At 39.4% G+C, this 21,645-nt stretch overlaps 1 protein-coding gene across 13 annotated transcripts in view; it reads right to left on the bottom strand.

The window, feature by feature from the left end:
• Nucleotides 1-21,645, bottom strand: part of LDB2 (LIM domain binding 2) — a 357,319-nt gene that overhangs the window by 129,532 nt on the left and 206,142 nt on the right. For all 13 annotated transcript variants that reach the window (XM_046939902.1, XM_015285735.4, XM_015285728.4 and 10 more), the window contains one exon: nucleotides 6,147-6,249. In XM_046939902.1, the coding sequence (XP_046795858.1) occupies nucleotides 6,147-6,249 (103 nt within the window). The remainder of the gene's footprint in view (nucleotides 1-6,146; nucleotides 6,250-21,645) is intronic.

The raw sequence follows: 21,645 nt of genomic DNA, 5'->3' as shown, positions 1-21,645 counted from the left end.
AAACAAATTGTATTTTATCCTTTGATGAGCTCACAGAAGTTTGGGTTATAAGTACACAGGGCTAATATACTTCAACACCTGTGACGATGACTTATTAGAGCATTACATTGTGTCATCAACAAAAATAAGTAATATGCAGAGCACATGTAGACTGGATTGAGAAATGCTTAAACATCAATTTTAAGAAGCAGTTATCAATTAGATATTAGATATCAATTAGATGAGTGTATTACTTGTGATCCACCGGCACTTGTGGATATGCTAGACTCAATTTTAACAATTTTTTCATCTGCATAATGAAATGAATCTCAAAAGTACTGCAAACAACCTGAAGATATAACTAAAGAAAGAGAAGGCTGGGATACACAGATCAAGCCAAGGCAGTCACACAGAATAATCTGTCTCGCTTACTAAGCTAGGTCAATTTACTGTGCTGTACCTGAATGTTCAAATCATGTTTAATGACTGGGATTTCTCTGGGGAAAAAAAAAGAAAGAAAAGAAAAGTAAAAGAAGGAGCACATACCTGGAAATACTACAACCTGTTTCTCTCAGCAACTTTAATTTTCTCTGTAAGAGTTATGTGAGAGAAGCCAGACTACAGGTTTATAGAAACCCGGGGTGGTAATGTGGCATGCTAGCTTCTCCAATCTTTTTGACAACAGCTAAGCAAGTGTGCAATGTGCAGTGAACTTTCACTACTTATTCCCAAACTATGCATGTAAGAAAAGCCCACTAGATGTAGCTTTCTGCAGTTACGTCAGCAGAAGTTATCCAACAAAGGTCTTCAAGCTGCCCGTACATCACGCGTTATAGGCAGTGACAAAGGTAGAATGGATTTGTTGCAGTTCACCAGCTGAGTATTCACAAAGTAATCTGTAGTAAAGTCTAAGGTGCATCTGTGTGATATATTCCTAAGACACGGTGGGAAACCCAGACGAGCACCTTAAAGCCAAAGATGTCAACATTTGGCCCCAAGTTCACTGGGCTACAAAACTCCACTTCTAACTTTCCAGTTATGAATAGTCAAGAAATGAAGTAAAATCAAGGGCACATGCATCAAGTAGGGAAAGTGAGCACTAAGGGCACAAAATGATAAGCATGTTATTGTACATTCCAAATCCAAACTGCAGGAGCAATTATTACACAAAACGCAGATTGAAGTCTCATCTACAGATCCTGAATGACATTACAACTGAAAGCACTGTTTTTCTAGGAATGCATGGAGCAAAAGAATCCAACTCATTCCTTCTGAAATTTCTGCTGTGTAACATTACACAACGGAATACAAAATTTGGTGACAGAAGCCCACAGAAACTGCCTGAAATGCTCAGTACATTCTACACCTATAGGCTTAAGTAAATCCTTTGGAAGACTCCATCATAGCTACCATACATGAATTTTTTTTTACAGCTACCGAAATGATAACTTGTGCTTTTGCTTCTTTGCAGCTCACGGCTTCTCCACGAACAGACAGCCTGTAGTGAGTAGAGCAGAAACGTAGACAAGCTCTAATTTTCTGTACAGTGGTAGCAATGTGCATTATGCGTTACAGTGTCACTCTGCTGTGAAAGAGTTAACTTCCTAGCTCCTATTCTCTGCAGTGCTGCATCAACACTGCACATTATTCTTACTGAGCATGCTTCATCTTTTCTGTCTCCACAGTCTTGGGCTGTCAATCAGCTGTCAGTCCCGACCACATCAGCACAGTGCGCATCACCAGGCTGTCAGCACAGCAGCTGATGAGACTCTGCTAAGAGCTGTCAATCAAACTTGTTTCTCTTATCTGTTCTGGAAATATTTTGTCTCTAAGAAACAAAGAACCTGGGCAACAATGGATCAGAGTCTAGTATTTACTCTGGTACAGGGATAGGAGGCTCTTAACGGGAAACGAATATGTTTTATCCACAACCAGGAAAAAAAATCTGCTACATTAGGCATATTTTCTTTTTTTTTTCCCCTTTTCCTTATTTTTTTTTGTTTGTTTGTTTAAATTCTATTTAAGTCTTGACCCAATAAACCAGAGCATAAGAAATCAATGCAAATTTCTTTTTACTCTCCCTGAAATGAATTTCACAGGTTTACTACTTCGGTTTCTGTTGAATATAATTCAATTCAGTTTCAAACAGCGTCTCTTTGGTTTCTGGAATCTTTCCCTGTCTTTAGGCACCGGAATGTGTGATTTTTTTTGCTTCACTGTAGCCAAAAAGCTGAACTGGGGGAAACACAGATCAGTTACACCTTTTTCACAGTAAAACATATCTTTGTTTCCGGAAGAGTTCCCCATTAAAACTCAATTTCAAGATACAATTTTATAACATATCAGTAGAGGTCACAGAATAGCTCATGGAAGAAGGAGAAAAATAGACGTTTTCAGCAGCTGTTTGAAAGAAGATGGTATCTTCTTTCTGGAATGCTGTATAGTGGAGGAGGAATCAGAGAAGGCAAAGGCGTTGCATCTACAGACATAAAATTCTGAAGAGAGACAAAAGGAACTGCAAAGATGGGCAGGGCAGCGATTTCGGGTCTGACACACAAGTTTTGCATGAAAACTTGAGCTGGGCTTTCAAGTGCACACCTATACAAGGCAGGATTATGTTCTGTGAAGATAACTTGTCTAGGTCTACCAAACCTGGCAATCAAATTAATTAGCACCGGTGGATCACTGAACTAACAGACCTCTACTCTTCCCAGGGCATAAGGAAGACTCTTTACATGCTGTGCCATACAGATACACAGGCATATTTAAAGCTATCTCGAGTTATCAGTACACAGTGCTCTCTGGTGCAAAGTAAAGTAAACATAACCCAGTGACTTAAAATCCCTACTCTGACCCATATCTATTTTTCCCTACAAATTGAAGAACTGTAGGGCTGACAGATGAGGAGAAACCTTGCAGACCCCAAAGCGAGACTAGAAAAGGGAAGACAGTCACTCTTCTCAGTATAGAGAAGGGTGCTGTAAAACATGGTAATTGAAAGGGAAGCCTAAAAATATTCCATGATTTTCATAAAGCCTCAGTCTGGGGCCATGAAATTTAAAAAGGAGCTTATTTTCCTGATACAGAAATAAAAGTGTTTACAAGCAGGGTTTCCTGGACAAAAGCCTGTGTTCAACATTAAAATGGAGGAAAGGAAAAGTAGTGTTGTTTTAATATCTTGTAGCATTATACAGTGATTTACAAGCATGATTTGCATGCTCTGAACATGGCTGTAGGATCAAGCAGTCCAGGTGTGAGCAGAGTGCAGAGAGATTCAACTCTGGCCCAGAGCAGCTGTGATAGGAAACCCATAGAGCACGTGTAAAAGAAACATTTAAGGCAAGCAGGTGAAAGAAGACCCTGGAGGGGCAAGGGGACAGCAGGGGAGACTGAAGACGAGCAGAAAGGACTGTGCAGCTTCTCAGTCTCCCACAACACTTTGGGAGCTTTGAAGATAGCATCTGGGGCAGAGGGAGTGCACCTCGTGCTCCTCCTCATCTCTGTCTGCCTCAGGCAGTATCTGGACATTACCTTACAACAAGGATAAAAGGACTGGGAATTGCCACAACCTATAAAAAAACCTGTGGCTATGGACAATGAAAAACTATTCATCCATCCCCCATATATTGCCTCTTTCCCAAAAAAACTTCTTATTTTGTTGGAATTTGTTCGCCCTAGGAGAGACTGTTTAAGTTCCCAAAAGCAGGAAACCATCGCCCATTTGGAAAGAAAATGAGGTGCCAGCCACAACTGATGTCAGAGATGTAAGCAAATACCTCGCAGATTGAAGCAAGACAAAGGAGGGCAATTTTGAGCTGAATCCTGGAGCAAAGGCAAGAGGTCAGCATCTTTCATCAATTTCAACTCTATAAATGACTTCTCAAAGGATGCCTATTACTCTTTCCTGTGGTCTAATCTTTGTTCCTTCCATTACTGTTCATGCCTTCAAGAGTAAGAACCAACAATTTGTCTTCTCTCTTCCCCCACAGCCAGCTCCGATGCTTTTAATACCTCTAAATACAAAAGAGAGGGTGTGCTGGCATGAGGAGGCAGAAGTCTCACTGAGGATGGAGGGCCTGCAGACCAGGCACTTCTGTTTCATCCCACTCAAAACCCCACGCACGGAGCAGCTGCTCAGTACATCCCACCAAATATAACATGGGTCACAACTTACTGGCCAGCAATTTTCATGGAGAGAAGTTGATAGGTGGCATTAGGGATTTTGGGAGGAGCTGAGACCCTCCATGCTCATGGTGTAGCCTGTGCGTGGTTTGGTTGGCTAAATGGAGACTACCAGGCCGCAGTGCTAAGCAAGGGCCTGCTGCAGGTGGAAGCTACCATCTGCCCATATTTGTGCTCAAAGAGGTCTCAGCTCCCAGACACATTTCAGGACATGAAATTTTCCAGGTGCAAGGAAACCCTTAAACACAGCATTCACTCTGCACCCTCTTTGGGCACACCTGGAGGTGTGAGCAGGGCCTTGGCTGGCCTGGTACTCAGCAGCCTTCCCCACGGCCTGCTCTTATGGCACAGGAAGGTCCCAAACGAGAACACACAAGCATATTCTTCATACTGTGAATAAGCTGGAATGCTGCTTCTGTCGGAATCAATAATACTTGTGGTTCAGAACTACATAAATTATTACTAACGAAGGAAGTGTGAATGAATGGAAAGAGCACTATATGCAAAGCTTTAATTGCAGATACTGAGAATATCAACACCAAATGCAACAACCGTTTTTGCAGAGGTCAGAAATTAAAACCAGGAGAAGAAAATGCATTCCAGTCACATTAAAAAATGTGTTCACAGTCATTTAATCTTTCAGTTGCGTTTATCAGCAGCAGTGCTAAGAATCACAGTACTGCCCTGTACCAAACTGCCCCACTTCCAGATAGCACAACCATCATCAAGCATTTGCGACAACTGGGATATTTTACTCTTTGACAAATTCTTTCATAAGTAGCACTGTTTTCCAGTAACAGAACTCCCTCAGATCTAACTGGACATTAATTGCTTTTTTGCTGATGTATCTGTGCCTTCTGGACTGATAACACAACTAGCAAATCTGATATCTGACAAGTCGACTCAACCTAATCAGGACAGATCAGCTGTTACCAACGTTGCTATAGGCTGTAATTTGAGGACCTTTACAGACTTATCACTTGCTCTGAAAGGCAAGAAACTGTAATTCTGTCAGCAGTAACCCCAGAACGTGCATTCAGATAGGCTGTTATTTTTTCTACAGTTGTCACATAAATACCTGAGATAATTGATAAAAGGAATTAGAAGTATGTGAGTGATACACTGACAATCGGTGACTCTCAAGAAAAATAAGAACCTCGCAAGATTCGGCGCATTAAGCACAGAGCACAAGCTGTCACTGTGAAGCAGGGGTCATTCTGAATGGAGTGAAACAACTGGCAATGCCGTTTCTCAGTGTTTACTTATCTCTCTGTTGCTTAGTGCTAAAGCCGAGTGAATTATTCACTTCAAACAATTTATTCGATGAATTTTACCTCTTTTCTCCTGCTCGGAATACGTGGTCTATGGATACCAATGCCATCGGATTTATTCACTGCTTCGTTTTATTCAAGCTTGCATTTAGTGCTTGACTGAGAGTATTCTAGACTTCTGCTGGTTGGCTCTGACTGGTCAGACACCAACAACAGCAGGTTTTTAATGTGTACAAACAGTACAGACCCACACAGCTGATGGAACAATGATTATCTACACCACCACAGATACATATTTGGGTAATTTTTCTGGTCCCTGTTTAAATCCAGAAGCCCTTCCAGCAGAAGTGCTGACAATTGCTGCGAAGTTCCCCTTCTGTGAACGGTTTTACCCACAAGATTCAACACTTGAATGTTTGTGGAAACTGAATTAACAAAGCATGCAAGCACAGCCAAAGCAAATTAATTTAACTACAAAGATCATATTGTATGTTTTCCGTATTCCACTAGGAAATAATTTATTTTCCCATAATAAAATTCAGAGGAATTTCACAGAGTAAATGGAATCCCAACTCATGCAGTTCTCTAGCAGAACTTGATGGTCACCGAATACAGACAAGTGGCTTTTCATTACCAAGTTTACATCTGTCTTATACAGATAAAACGTGTATAGAAACTCAGGCTTAAATTGATAACAAAAAATGTATCTCTTACTGTATCGCTTTGGTCCATCTTCCAAACAAAAGGAAAGGGTTAAGGTTGCATCATCTTCAAAAAATTCAGTTGCAAAGGCATCCCACCAGAGGTTGTCACTGTCCTAGGAAGTAACAGATCATTCACTTAACAGGAGGCAAAATGAAAATATTTTCATCTTTTTAAAGCAGAAATTCCAAAGGATCACACACAGTTTGCATGTCTCCCCCTAATTTGGGGGTTTAGATGTCTATGAGGTATTTCAAACTAATTTTCTTAGATAAGGTTCGAGTGTCAATTTAAGGAAAGAGCTGAAATGTTTAGTTTATTACACAATAAGCTGTCTTCCATTTTGTCCAGCATACTAAATAACTGACAGCTTTCACTCTCATAAATACATGTTCTTCTTTAAACCTTAAATACTTTCATAAATGAGTTGCAGATATATCAATTATGACTCCACCCCCTGCCCCCAAACTCTGTCTCTGGGCTGCGTTTCTCAAATTCTTGGTCCTAATCATGAGAAAACCTCAGTACTTAATTCTGTAATGCTACATAACCCGATTATCAGCATCAGTTGACAAGAAAGTTATTTAGAAACTAAATGTAATAGCCATTCCCCTTCAATGCATTTAATATAAAATACAATGCTACTGCAGGTTAATTAAATACCAGCTAGTTACTTAAATGCAACTGTTGTGAGAAATCTTTACTTATCAGTGTGATACATGAAGTGAAAACAATATTTTAAATGGCCTGTGTATACTTAGACATGCGGTAATACACATAGCAAAAACATAATAGTTATGGAACATAATAATTAATAGCAAATATTAATACAGTATTCCACTCAAAGCCTATACCAATACATCACAATGGTGGTTGTTGCCTTCAATGGTTGAACAAGGCATTTGGGTGATTAACAACACCTTTCAAACTTCTTGCCCAAGCAGTAATTACTAGCTGCTGCACTCTGCCACTTGCCAAAAGAGAGGCTGCAGCATTGTTTCACCAGGATCAGCAAAACAAGAGGGGAGGAAAGGCTTTATGAACGGCACACAGAACAGTTGCAGCTCTACTGTTGAAAAGCTGTTGGTATCTTGGTAGCTTGGCATTACCTGAGCTACTCATGCAATACCCTGCAATATGAGGGTGAAAACCTAAGCGTCCTTATGATTCAAATGCACACAGGAAACAAAAGTAGAACAGGAAGACTGTGGTGCCTCACCTCAAAACCACATATTTGCTCTTATGCTTGCTTCCAAGAAGTCTGAGGGCTAGAAAAATGTGGAGACTGAATTACTGTGGATTCTCTCCCCGGATAAATGAAATATCCAGACTCTGTCACAGTTTGAACACAGTCCAAGGTCTTTATCTCATGTTTTTGCATAGTTTATGTCAAGAAGAAGAAAAAGCAGAAAATACACCACCAACCTTCTTCCCACCCTTAAGAAAAAAACCATCTTAATAAAATATATAAATTCTCTGTTGGGCTTGGATATGCTCTGCTGATTAATTCTCTGCTCCACCTCATCACAGGTGGGCCCAACTACTCTCACAGCCAAATGGTGAACAAAAACAAATGAGGTCTCCCCCAGCCAAACTGAAAAAGGATCCAGTTATTCTAGAGGAAAAAAAAAAAAAAAGGAATAAAATCACCCTCTTTTTCTTGCAAAAAGGGGATGGTGAAGGCAAGGCTGCCCCCAGGCATCTTTAACTTATGCTCTGACAGGTTACGGGGGATTTTGCCAGAGTAATTATTTTTCTATTCAACAATAATGAGAAATTACCATGGCAACCTCCTTTCACGTAGTGCACTCACACGCTCAAACATTGAAATAATGGCCTAAACATAACAAAAAAAAAAATTAATGCTTTTAAAATATTTTGTATTAAAATAAACTTAAGGAATGGGGCAAAGGAGAGAAAAGGACAGAGGCAGCCTGAGAGTTGGGTCAGGAGTGAAGAGGCACAGTGATGTATCCAGCTACCCAAGCAGTGAATGCCTTCTGCCATAACTGTCATTGTTCGTCCCGATTCCACCCTCAGTATTATTTGTAATTTGAAGCATGGCTCAACTCTGAATAGGATCTCCAAGTAAATGGAGTCCCAGGGTTTCAATATTTTTTCCTGACTCTGATTTCCTTGGCAAAAGTAATCAGATTTGAAGTACAATGATGTTCTTTTCCCCCTTCCATTTAGTAGTCCCACATATTCACTGTGTGATGTGAGAGTCAAGCTGGGTTCTTCTTTACACCTTACACTCTTACATGATTAAGAGTCTGAAAGCCAAATGAGGCTTTTCTCCTTGCCTGTGATGGCGATTGCTGAACCAAAATAGGTCTTAAAACTGGAAAATAAGGCAAGTGGAGCCTATGGAATTTTTTTCCAAATTCCTTTATTTTCGTTTAATGACTTAGAAGGCAGAGTTCGTGTAAAAAGTCAATATGTGAAACCGTGCTCAGGAGAGGATGCAGATACGTTGCAGAACACAACTGGAATTGTAGAAATGATGTGGAAATAAAGATGAAATTCAATAATGCAAAGTGACAAAAGCGCAAATAGGAAATAGGGGATAAAAGGCTAAGCAGAACAGTAGAAAAAGGTCCAGATCATAAAGGAAATACGTCAGCAATCCATTGCTCCTGCATATGAGCTAAACATCTACGACATAATTCTCTTCTACTCTAACAAGCACATATCTGGAAAGACTTCAGCTGGAAAAGTCCATCCATTTCTGGAATACTCTTCCATGTCTGGGACAATTATTGTTGAATATGATGACAGTGTTCAGCTATGTGAAAAGACTGGTGTAAAGAGGAGACTGATCACTCCTCTATGGCTAACAAGGGTGAAAGAAGTGATACGGCTTGGTGCGCTGCCACTGTGGGTTAGGCAACATAACCTCGTTACAGGTCCATAGCCTTCAGTTGTTGCAGAGGGGAAAGACCCCCAGAGTGCTGCCATGTTACTGAGATAAGTGGGTGTCCTGGTCCAGGAGAACCGCTCTGCCTGCCGGTCTCAGGCAGAGTTATGGTTTCTCCCTCACATCCCTTTTGGTTGCCCAACATATGACAGGTGTAAAGAGTATACAAAAAGATGATCATGAAAATAAATAAATGTGATTCTGAATACACCTGGGAAGCACATCTGTTCTGAAGTGGGACTTTTTCTCTATAATCACTTTTTTCAGGGAAGAACTGAATTTTAAACACCAACCTCTGTGGCTTGGCATTGGATAAGGCAAAAATAAAAAGAGATAGTTCCCCTGGGAGCTTACATTTTTCTGCTGGCACCTGCAACCCTTCCCTATTGACACTTACTATTTTCAGAACTCTATACATCCACACGCCTGTTGGCAACGTGCACGCTTCTCATATTCTTTCAAGTTAATGCTGCACAAGGAAACTGCTGCCTCTCCAAGGAAAGAATATTATTCCACCCTTCCCCCCATTCCCAGCAAATCAAACTACACTTGAGCTTTTAAAATGTAGTCCAAGATAAGAATTTGCCATTAAATACACCTGTAAAAGCTGCACAGACATTACAAATTATGAAACTCACAAGATAAAGTATCATAAAAATTCTGACGCTAATTTTTATACTCACAGCACACTGACAGACCATTAAAAACAGAATGCCAGAATACAAGAAACCAGTAACTTTCTCTATTAGCTTTAAATTAGACTCGCCTTGAGCCTACCCAGCATATTCAAGGTTCTGACATAAACTTCACGGGAGTAACAAATTAACAGGGATCTGTGTATCTTAATTTTACAGATTTTGCCATCTGAGAAGAGAGCTGTAGGTCTATTCCCATGATTCATAATGATGTTTTTATGATTTGGCATAGGTTTGGGTGGGTGGGTTTATCTATTTATTTATTTATCTATTGCTATTTATATAAATTCTGTGTGAAATATTGATATTCTGAGTCTTGAATTATTTTCTAGGGAAAAGTATGAACAGGCTGAAAGTGCCTTAGTCATGTACAGAACATAGGTGATAAACCCATATAGTGGCCATCTACCATTATGCAGGTACAAGAAGATTCACACCTGTCTTACAGTTGGGGCATTCTTCCTAACAGTATGTAGTACCCTGTAGAGCACCTGAGAAAAGAGGTCTAATCCAGTTGCCCAAGGCTAGTTTATAAGGACTACTCCTGTTGCTTTTGAAATGTGTAATTTTTTTCTTATTTTAAAAATAAAGCATGTTTTAATGCCCTACGAGGAGTGACTGAAGGAACTGGGGCTGTTTAGCTTGGAGAAAAGGAGGCTGAGGAGAGACCTTATTGCTCTCTTCCAGTACCTGACAGGTGCTAACAGCAGAGCGGGGTTGGTCTCTTCTCACTGGTGACAGGTGACAGGACGAGGGGAAATGGCCTCAAGTTGCACCAGGGTAAGTTCAGGTTGGATATAAAAACTTCTTTAGAGAAAGGGTAGTTAAGCACTGGAATAGGCTCCCCAGGGAGGTGGTTGAGTCACCATCCCTGGATGTGTTTAAAAACGGTTTGGATGTGGTGCTCAGGGACATGATTTAGCAGAGGGTTGTTGTTAGAGTAGTATGGTTAGGTTGCGGTTGGACTCGATGATCTTTAAGGTCTTTTCCAACCTGAGAAATTCTATGATTCTATGATTTTAAACAGCATTAAATTAATCTTGCAACTAACCAGATCTTTCTTACAGAATCTCCAGCTCCCTTCCCCCAGCCAGGAATGCCCAACTCTATTACTTCCATTTGTTATTTCACACATATTCACAGTTTTAATGGTGTTGCTTGCTTTTATTTCAGTTACTAGTGTGGCTGGACGCCATCTCTCAAACAATGCGTAGTAAAACTGGCAGAAAGATTTTAAGACTTGGCTTTGGCCATAAGTAGTTTTCTGTTCCATTACATACTTGCAGCTTTTGCCAAAACTCTACTCAGTGCTCAAAACATATCAGTTTCTTCAGATTACTTATTAATTAATTAAATTATTGTTTACATTCCACTTTGGAACTTATCTCGGTTTGTACAGTAAAGAAACAAGACCAAGTTTCTGTTTTATTGAAAAGACAGAATACAGTCCTGCAACAAAAGCAGACAGCAGCACTGCCGCAGAGACTGGCTCCTGTGCAAAATGGGGGCAAGGTCTCTGCTTCTCATGTAAATCCGAAATAACTTCAAGAATCCAGCAGAATTACAGGAAAAAAAAGACTTGTAACAGAAAGCTATTCTTACAGATTCACTGGAAATTCATACTACATCTAGGATTCTCTTTTTGTTGCCTGGAATGCTCGCAATATCGCTACACTATGAGGCAACAAAGCACAGGAAAAAACAAAGCAGTAACAGCTTATGTTCTTATTGGAGAACTGTGAAAATCAAACATTAATTATTTGATTCCGGATGAAAATGAGAGAAATACACACAAAAAAGGGAGCGAGGAGGCTTTGCAAAATATGCAAAGTGATTCAAGCACTTTTCTTCTGAACTTGGGAATCTGGAAATTAGCATCACTACAGCAAAACAAATACACTGCACTGATTCTGGCCGTACAATTCAGCTTTGCAGATACACCACTCTGAGACAGTTTCACTTAGATTCTAAAATGGCAAGTCCACACTGGGTAAGTATACCAGAGGTTCAGACTACCCAAAATACGATGACACTGATATGAAGAAAATAAGTATTTTCCTTATGTTGAGAAGGATGATTGTCCTCTTCCTTTTTATTTGGTCATTAATGTATGCCTGAAGTAGCAATTTTTGTTAGAGTGGTTGTGGCAACTGCTTACTAGGCTGGCAAGTGGCAAGACCAGTCTACACGCATTTAAAAGTATAGTATAGTATAGTATAGTATAGTATAGTATAGTATAGTATAGTATTTCATCCAAGCAACTCAAATTTTCCATCTACATGATGCTACGTGTATGTCAAGTTGAACATCCTCTTAAAATTAGAGTCCTTAAAATTAGTGAGGTTTTCTAACTTAAGTTACCAGGAAAGGATAAGACAGCAAGCTATCTGCTTCAGTCTAGTAACAGAATCAAAAAAGACTGCCAAGTCTCAAACTTGTTATTTATCATTGTTTCAGTTTTACTGCAGCTTGTGGATAAAAGAGAAATGAATCCTTAAATATTCACTCTGTGCATGATTTGCTGTTCAACTGCAGCGTATACACAGATTGCAGAGTTTAATACTACACTGTAAGCAGGACAAAGCAGAAAGGGTTAATTTATGCTACATGTCATTTCACTGCTTCTTTAATTTGAATTCATTATTTCTACTCCTGAAACCTGCACACAAGAATGGATAGGAAAGAAAAAAGAAAAAAAAAAGGGGGGGGGGGGGGAAGCAATGAAGCTGAGCTCAAGAAGACATATTCTACTGCCAATTCCCTATTGCTGCCATGGCATCATCCTTGATATTTCACAGCAATATTATCAATAATTAGCAGAGGATGCCCCTTCATCCTTTTTAAGTATATGGGATAAGATTGCACTTGGTCCCTAGAGGCAAGACCTATATTCTGGTTGCATGAACAAAAAACCTAGGCATTACAACTAAATTATGATTGTAGTGCAGTTGTTAAGAGAAATAGACACTTCTACCCCCAGTGCTGTATCTGTTTGGCCTTGGTATATATACTGCATGTTAAATGCATTCCCAAAGCCGTTTTAAATTTAAGCCCCCTTTTCAATAGACATGTGAATGTGTCTAGCTGGCTGAGAATAGAAATTTAGTTCCTTAGTAGCATTCTCCATCCACAATCACTGCAGACAAATCGCAAGCTTGAGTTTCGTGTTTATCAAAAATGAGCTGCAGTTACACTTCTCTATTCTGCAGAAGAATGCTCCACAGCTTCAGCCTTTGAGAGTGGTTTATAGAGATGGAATATTAAGTGTGTCTATTATCTATTGTACTACTGTTAGTCATATGAATGTTCTTATTTTATGCTGACATTTTGACCTGGTTTCTTTTTTACCTTGTTTACTTCCATCTGTGTGAGTAAATGGAAGCTACTATGCCATATATCCCAATGAAAAGGCAGAAGCTAGTATTGCCATCAGTGACTACAGAACATCAAACATCATATGTCAGGAGGGCAGATGAAAAAGTTATATTCTCAGCAACATTAGTAAAAGAGTCTCTCTGGGTCTACCTACTCAACTACACTAAATCCCATGGCACTAAAATTTAGTGAACACAAATGCCTTCATCAGTTACTACAATGAAAGTGAAATTATTACTGATGATGTTTAAATACTTCATTGATGCACAATGGGAACACACCAAAGACAAGGCCTTGGCACCTCTGCTATTGACTGGACTCTTCCCTGTCTTTGTTCTATGAAATCTCTCTGGAGCTCCTCAATGACCGCAGGCAATGTGACATTGGGACTTCAGAGGTCCCAGTATAGAAGATTATATTTTGAAATGTAAGAAATAGCTCTTCATCTGAGTTAAGAAAACATACTGCATTTAGCTCTTGTGCCTTCTTGTACAAATCAGGTAGAGAAACCCAGAACAAGCCATGCTTCTTCATTACATTCCATCTTACTGGAGAAGAATCAGGTGGTGACAGGGCTAAGAAGTGCTGCAATTTATCCTAAGCTGAGATTAAATGGGTTGAAAAGACATACAGGTGGTCAGATACACGCTTAATTGACACACGTGTTACAGCCTACAGGACTTTTAAGAAAACTCTTGCTGAGACTCAGACAAAAGAGTTTTAAAATTAAGAATATGCTTAAATGGTTTGCTGGACTGCGATCCATGTATGCATTTATTAGCCGGTAAGTCAAATTAATTAAAGATTATTACCTCCTATTAAGCTTTGCAAACGAGGTAGGAACACATCACTATGTTGGACAGGTCTGTCTAACCAAAGAACTGTTATTTCTTTGGAAGATATATGAAATAGCAAAGATCCAGTGTATCGTATGTCCCAGGATAGGTAATCTCATGCACAGAAGCCTAATTTAGCAATAAGTAGTCAGAAAAAATAAAAACACTGAAGGGGTATTTAAGAAATACCTCTTGTGAAGCACAAAAATTGTGTTGTTACATATTAATAATATACACTATCTTTGCTGCATAAACAGTACATATTCTTTGAGCAAAAACCACTGTGGGAATTGGTGGGAATTACCAAAAAAGTTTGGAAGAGAAATATGTGTACAAATGTACATGAATTCAAACTTATTCAAACCTTAAGATGAGATTTTCAAGGCTAATTAAAAGACTTATGCACCCATTTTCCATTCAAAAATCGGATGTTGCAACATTCTGTGCAGCACTCGAAATCCCAGCATGGAAATTGAACTTGTTGCTGTTAGCTAAATCAAAGCTGGAAGGTGACAACAGGGCTGGGATTCATTTCACCCCAAGATGGTTGTCTAAATTCATACAAAAAGCCTCCTGGAGATACCTGTCTCTTCACTGTCTGTAGAGGGAGCAGAAAGAATAGTTCAGTCCAGCCATGTAACTTTAACAGGAATAAAGATAGGTAAAGCAAATCCTATTCTACGTACTACCAAGAACTTGAAATTCTGGAAGAAAACTAGCTGAGATTTTGGGAGCTTACACAGCAAAGGCAAAACATAAGTGGAAAGCTGGGTGAAACAACCGTATCTACGTTGTTTAGGTTTTCAGAGTCTTGGCATGAAAACCTATAAATGATGTTCAAGTTTTTAGCTCGTAACGCTCAAAGCTCTCCAGGCTGCCAGGCTCCCACTGCTTCGTATAAAAAGCTCCGAGTGGCAGACAGAAGTTGGAGCACTGGTTAAAGATTTCTGCCAGTATGAAATGTCTCAAATGAAGAAGATGTGATTATTTGCCTGGCTTCCTAAGTTCACTCCCCAGCTAGCCACAGTTGCCAATAAAGGCCCCCAGGTCCTGCATTTTATCTTAGCCCGCCTTTGGATTAGAAATTCCTATATGAAATACAGTTAAACTAGAGGAAGAATTGTTCAGATATATCTTCCTACAGTCTTGGAAACCTGAAATATACGGAAATCTTTAGTCAAGACAACACAAATCAAATAATGCCATTTCTCACGTACTTTTCTGCTACCATTGGATCACTTGGTCACTCCTTGCTTTAGTTGTGTAGCGTTACCCTTCTGAAGCACATTACACCAACAGGCATGTGACAGTCACAGCTGGTTAGCGAAGAAACAAAAACCAGGAGTGCAAGTTGCACAGATAAAGATGGGAGTGCCGTGCAGTCACAGATTGCCAGCATGTTCCAAAGTTTCAGTGCTGAGAAGCATTGGTGCAGGGCAGTGAACTTTAAATTGGCGTTTGCATTTACAAGCTAAAACTCTGATTCAAATGGAGATGTCTGATTCACCTGCTTACGATAAAAACAATACTTAGAATGAAAACTTTTACTGTTACTGCTGTTGTAATATTGTAGAGTAGTATAACCAATAACTGCCCACAGTGTTATGGTGGCTGAATTACTGGATATTTAGTTTAGAAAAACACAGAGAATGAAGCACACGTTGGGAAACTCAGAGCTGAGATAACAGAGTGGTTTTGTATGTTTGTTTTAATTATTAACTTTAAATTTTCACCTCAAAGAAATAAGAGAAGTTATGCACACCAAGAAGTGCTCTCCTTCAAAACTGCACTGAGCAAAGTAAGTACAGCTTCCTTCTAAATGGCGTATCTTATCTTGTCAACCTCACTTAAAGTAAAAAGGCATCAGTAGTAATAATGAGAACGCAGTTTGTGAACACCTTCAGAAGCCAGCTACTGCATATTGTAACAAATTAAAAACTCTGAAAAGACTATGTGGGTCCCCAGAGAAACGCTATTTAATAAAGCAAACACCAATATTGAATGTGACAGAATTCCATTTGCTGTAGAATCCCATCCAACTGAGTTTGGCTGTTGCTGAAGCAATTAGAGAAAGCTGTGATTTAATGATTATGCTAAAACCCTAGACAAACAAAGCTCTTACCTACCAAGAGGCCACTTAGCTGTATCACTACCACCAAAATGTATAAAAAACCTTGTAGGATTTCATTTGCTGTCAGTCAACTAGTAGCAACACAAGCAGTTATTTACTGAGAACGTGGAGTTTAGCTGCTGTACTTCTTTAATATGAAAAATGTATAAATCTAAATTTAAACTAAGTAAGCAATGCCAAGTGTGAACTGTGTGTGTCAGGGAAATCACCCCCTAAGGTTATCCTTGTAGCTGAGACCTGATGTGATTTAGTCGAAAGATCACAACCGGTCAGAGTTTAATCCTTTATAATAATAAAAAAAATTGTTTGTGCTGTTTATTATAATACAGTGGGTCCTCACCTCTGGGTCTATAAACATCTGATGAAATTTTAAACGTCTTTTCATCACAGCAGCAGCCTCCTATGAACTACAACTTATCACTTCAGACTTTGTGGACCTGTTAGATTAGCAGTAGCACTGATTCAGTTGAGATTTCTTAGCTTTTGATAGGCAGTGTTTGGCCTTCTCTATTTTTCTAATTCTTTTTAAATGTATTTGAATAAAACCATAGGTCATTACACGGAATAAAAAAGGATGACAGCATGTGACAATTTGGAAGCCTTGATTACAGAAAGCTTCTGAATCTCCTTGATGATATGAACTCTCTTGGTGTGCTTACGTCAGCCAATAAAATAAGTGATAGGGAAAATTAACATGTCTTTCTTTTTTATAACTTTCACATTAATCTGAGAGCCTAGTGAGTGACACATAGCATTGTTGATGTGGATTTTTACCCTTGTTGCCTTCCAGGTGAAAGCATCTTCTGACAAGAGAAAGCAGAGCTTTGGGAACACCAATTCCCTTCCTCCCCAGTTTCTTCAATGAACAGGATCTAGAGACATGGCGCATATCTTAGCCCAAATAAAAATATCAGTGTTGATATTTTAGAACCATAAAGAATATGAAACCTGGGAGAAAGCTCAAACACACAAAGAACTATTTTAAGAAAGAAAACGTTTTTGCATAACATGGTGAATCATGCACAGAATTGCTGCAGAGGAGAGTGAAATAATTTAAAGCAGCTATGTATAAGAATGAACTTCTCAGGCAGCTCAGATCTACTTTCAAAGATCTAAATCCTAATTTATTAGCAAAAGCATATAGTGTGGGGCTTGTTTTTATGTTATTTTTTAACCATGTTTTGGCCTGGTTTGCTAAAACTCTGTATTTCTAGCTAAAATAAGTAATAATTGTGTTCAGAACCCCATTTTTTTATTTTTTCTAGCATTATGTGGTTCTCAAGAGTGCTGTAAACCCAGAGCATTTACCATTTCAGAGCTTTTCTGGGAAGATTTGTGTTCAGACTGCTAAACAGCCTGAAAAAACAGCAGTACCCTTGACAAAGCCAAGAAACTGCACCGTCCCATTCCTGGGAATGTGTAACTGCCAGAGGAGCTGTCATCTGAAAGTGAGAAAAAAAAATCAGAAAAGATTCAGTGCTAATGTCTTCTTAACTAGAGGAGCCCAACCCATTGAATATCAGAGAGTATCAGCGTGGTTAAGGTTAGAAGGGACCTCATACAGATTCAGACTACACAGCTTGCTTTCTACCAGTGCAGTGACAGCCACTGTGACACGTTCTAATGTTTCTATGTGCTTTTTACTGAGAGCCTCTAAAATTAATTACAGCTGGATATCTATCTAGGCCCTCCAATAAAAGACCTTATCAAAATCTCATATGACCCTTCTGAGGGTTCTGGGTTTGTGCGCTCAGTGTTCAAAAATCTTAGCATTCTCCTTTTCCACACAGGTTTCTCCACTATCAGTTTGATGTTCACACCTGATTTCTGTGAGACACACCAAAGGATCACCTGTCTGATCCAGAAGAAATTCCTTTTTCTTTCTCCTTCCACTTTCTGATTTGGAACAGATTTTTATTACAAGTAGATACATTGATACACACGTGCATGCATTCACATTTCTGTTGATACTCTTAGCTCCTCCAGTAGTGTCTCCTGGATCAGGATATTTGCCTCTTAAAATCATGTTTTAAGTCTGGAGCAGTCTAGAACGAACAAGATCTTTTTATAACCTCCCCAACATGTGATGTCTGAGAGCTGCGAGAGGCCCATCAGAAACTGTCAGGTCAACACAGAGCCCATGAAGCATCTAGCACACATCACCAAGGACAGAAGAGTGTAAAGAAGATCAAATGTGCTTTGTATTAAGCAAGAAACTCCTTGTTCAGACTCACTAAAGTGTTCTAGCTCAATAAGGCTCGGCATCTGGTGGGGGCCGGATCCAGGCCGTCTTCTGACTGGACCTTTGAGGCCTAACCCTCAATGGACTCACAGAACCAGTACACAATCAAAGGAGTTTTAACCGTCTTTCACTGAAAATGCTCATGGCCCTTGATCTGAAGGGACCACGGGCAAGATTAGTCTGCCAGTGTTTTCTTCATCCCTCCTCTAACACTCCAAACACCCATCAGTAGCAACCAAGGAGGTGATACCAAGCTGCCCGCTGAGTGGCCTCAAAACTGCAAAGATGCTGAATATTTTCTACTGCACTGCTACAGTGAGCTTCAGACATGCAATACTGTGGGTTGTCAGATGATATATACCAATTGTTTCCAGTGCTCGGGATGGGATGTGAAGGAAGAAGCATTTTTTCAGTCACACAGGATGAATCTCACACATATGGAAATATGTAACCTATCACACCAGCAGCAGCAGTGCCCTGCAAACATAAATGGGAACATCATGTTCCACAGTGTTCCTGTGATAATAAGCATAGCAGTTGGGCATACAAAACGTCTCCTAAGAAATGTAAGGTGAAAAGGTGGTACTGGACGAAGTAACCACTCTCTCAGAATTGCTGTTTCCTACTTAAAAGACTTTCATTCCCAGAAACTGTCCTCTTGCTAGGTGACCTTCTTCGATGTTATCAAAGTACTTTTGTACTTCTAAGTAGGTCAAAACTTAGGGCCTCTCTTCTGTCAGTTTGAGAGAGAAAAACCCCAAAGTAACTTACCCCAAAATGAACTAAGAGAAGCAAGTATACAAGTTATTCACTTTGACTACTGCTACTGTAAATACCTCCAATGAAATTACTACACATCAACAGGTGCCACATGAGATGCAGCAGTGTCCACTCTGCATGGCACAATGCTAGGAGTAATCGGTTTGACACTGCAGCTTAACATTTTAAACAGCCTTCAGGATCTGCTCTCTTGCTACAAGACCAGAATAACTAGCTCTTCTATTCTTCTTCTGTAGATCTGCACTCTGTAGCTTCTCCTATCTAAAAGATAATTTGAAATCCAAGATCTTAGGTCCTGTCGGTAGATATCAAAGAGTTATTTTTCCTGAGAGCTGTAACCTAGCTTAATGGTAGCTATGCATTTAAATGTAAGTAAAGGAAAAAAGGGAATTCCAGATTATTTTTCTTTGTTAATAGGACGACACTTAAACCAATCACATGATCCTTCAGAGCTTGGCTTTGCTTTGGGTAGAATGATTGAGTGACTTTCCTGTTGTGATTGCAGATGTTCATTCTCATGGTCATCAATATTAGGAAAATGGAAGCTTACTTGGAGGCAGGGTGTTAAAGAGAGTGCAGATTTTTCATTTGGAGCAGAAGAAATTGTGATCATCTTTGATATCACTTTTTCTCATACAGCTTCTTTGATTTCAACGTTGGTATCAAAAGAAAGTGACCTGAACATATTAAAGACGATGCAATTTCCAGTATTCCCTCTTGCGTATGACTTAAAAATTAACAGCTAATTAATATCCAAACAGATCTTCTTTGGAGAGACCTGATCGGAATTCAATGCTACACATCACAAGCATTTCAGAGCACCAGAAGTAGTAATTCTCTTGCATCATTTCCAGTGCTTTCACACTGAAAAACTGTCTCTCTGTTTCACTGCAAAGCAGAGAGAATTTTTTTTCTACAGTTCTCAAAGGTAGAACATTTTCCATCAACATGAAAAAAAATGGTTTACTTCATGCAAACCACCCAATCCTAGTAAAAGAAAGATGGCAGCTCTCCTTCCATCATGTTTTGATAGGAAGTCAGAGAAGTAATACAAACTGACAGGTTTTTATGACTGACCTCCTGATACCTACTGGTGCATAAACATGCAGTTGTTAAAACTTATCACTAGGGCCAGGGTTATCCCCTCTTGACTAGGAGTCTGCCAAGTAGCAAATAAATAAGCTAAAAATAGAGTTCCAAAATAATGTGTTTTGTTTAGTCTATAAAATCATGCCCCAGAAAATCTCCAAACAGCAAAGTTGAGATCTCACAATTTTTTTTGTCTTTGCCCTCCGGATATTGCACATAACTCAGTAGGAGGGCCATCATAGGTGAGCTCTTCTGTTCCCCTCTGGGACCAAGCTTCTGCTAACAGAACACTACTTTTTATTTTATCCAGCCCTTTTGATTCACTTAAACTCACTCAACAAACATCAAGCAAATTCTTCCCTCCAAAAATTACGGTACTCTTTTGTATACAATTACTGCTGTACACCATTTAGAAATAAAAGTGGCATTTGAACAGTAAATATTCTGAGAACAGTTCAATCAAAGCAAGGTCCATGAAATTCAGGCAGAGAAAGCATATTCCACTTCTCAACTATTCAGTTTAATGCCTTGTTTTACCACCATACTGATGACAAATCTACAGGTAGTTGTCTGTAGTGCAATAGTCAATAGGAGTAGTGGCTGAATAATGTAAAAAAATTTTTTCTAGGAAATTACTGAGGTTACAAATCTGGTCTCAATTTCATTTGTTTCTGTATATTTCTGCAACCAAAGTTTAGTTCATGCAAATGTTTGTGAACAATGAATTTAGGGGCATTTTGCCAAGATGAATGCAATCATCAAAAGAAAAAATCATTTTCTGATTAAGTTAAATTTATTTCCAGCAGAGACAGAGGTAGCTCATAAAGAAAGACACTGCAGAATTAAGGATTAGGAAAAACAGCATGGTAGCCTACTACTGCAACTACTTAGTCTGCCACATTATGGGAGTTCTGCTGGGATTTCTCTTTGCTTTAAAAAAAACCTAGGAAATTAAGAATAAAGGTGACCAACCATAAAGCCAGGGCAGCAATGCTGAACAGAGACAGGAAATTTGTAACAGACAGTTCATGAACAATAAATGGTAAGATATAACACTTAGGTGAACAATTTCCAAGCAGCCACAAAATTTAAGATCTGCTTTTGAACAACTCGTGAATGTAAAACTTACAGGTATGCTGTCCAAAAAGAGTAGGGAGCCAGATGCAATGAGATTGGGTCAAATAAAGTACACCGTCATCCACACTCACCAAGAGCTTTTGATATAGAAGCTTTTCAGGCACACCCACATTAGCAAATTCCAATGAGAGCAAATCAGCTGATGGTGATGATCCATTGCCCACAACACACAGATTTTTGTGGGTGAGAGGGGAGAAGAGAAGGGTTTATTTTCAACAAGCTCACAGACCGAATACTAAAGAGCAGTAGGACGCTTTTGGGTGTGCTCCTGGAGTACTTCCTTCAGTTCAACTGGACACGAATCCAGCT

This window comes from Gallus gallus, chromosome 4, assembly GCF_016699485.2.
Source record: "Gallus gallus isolate bGalGal1 chromosome 4, bGalGal1.mat.broiler.GRCg7b, whole genome shotgun sequence".
Taxonomy (NCBI): domain Eukaryota; kingdom Metazoa; phylum Chordata; class Aves; order Galliformes; family Phasianidae; genus Gallus; species Gallus gallus.
Note: the sequence above shows the minus strand (reverse complement) of the source record. Positions and strands in the feature narration are given on the sequence as shown.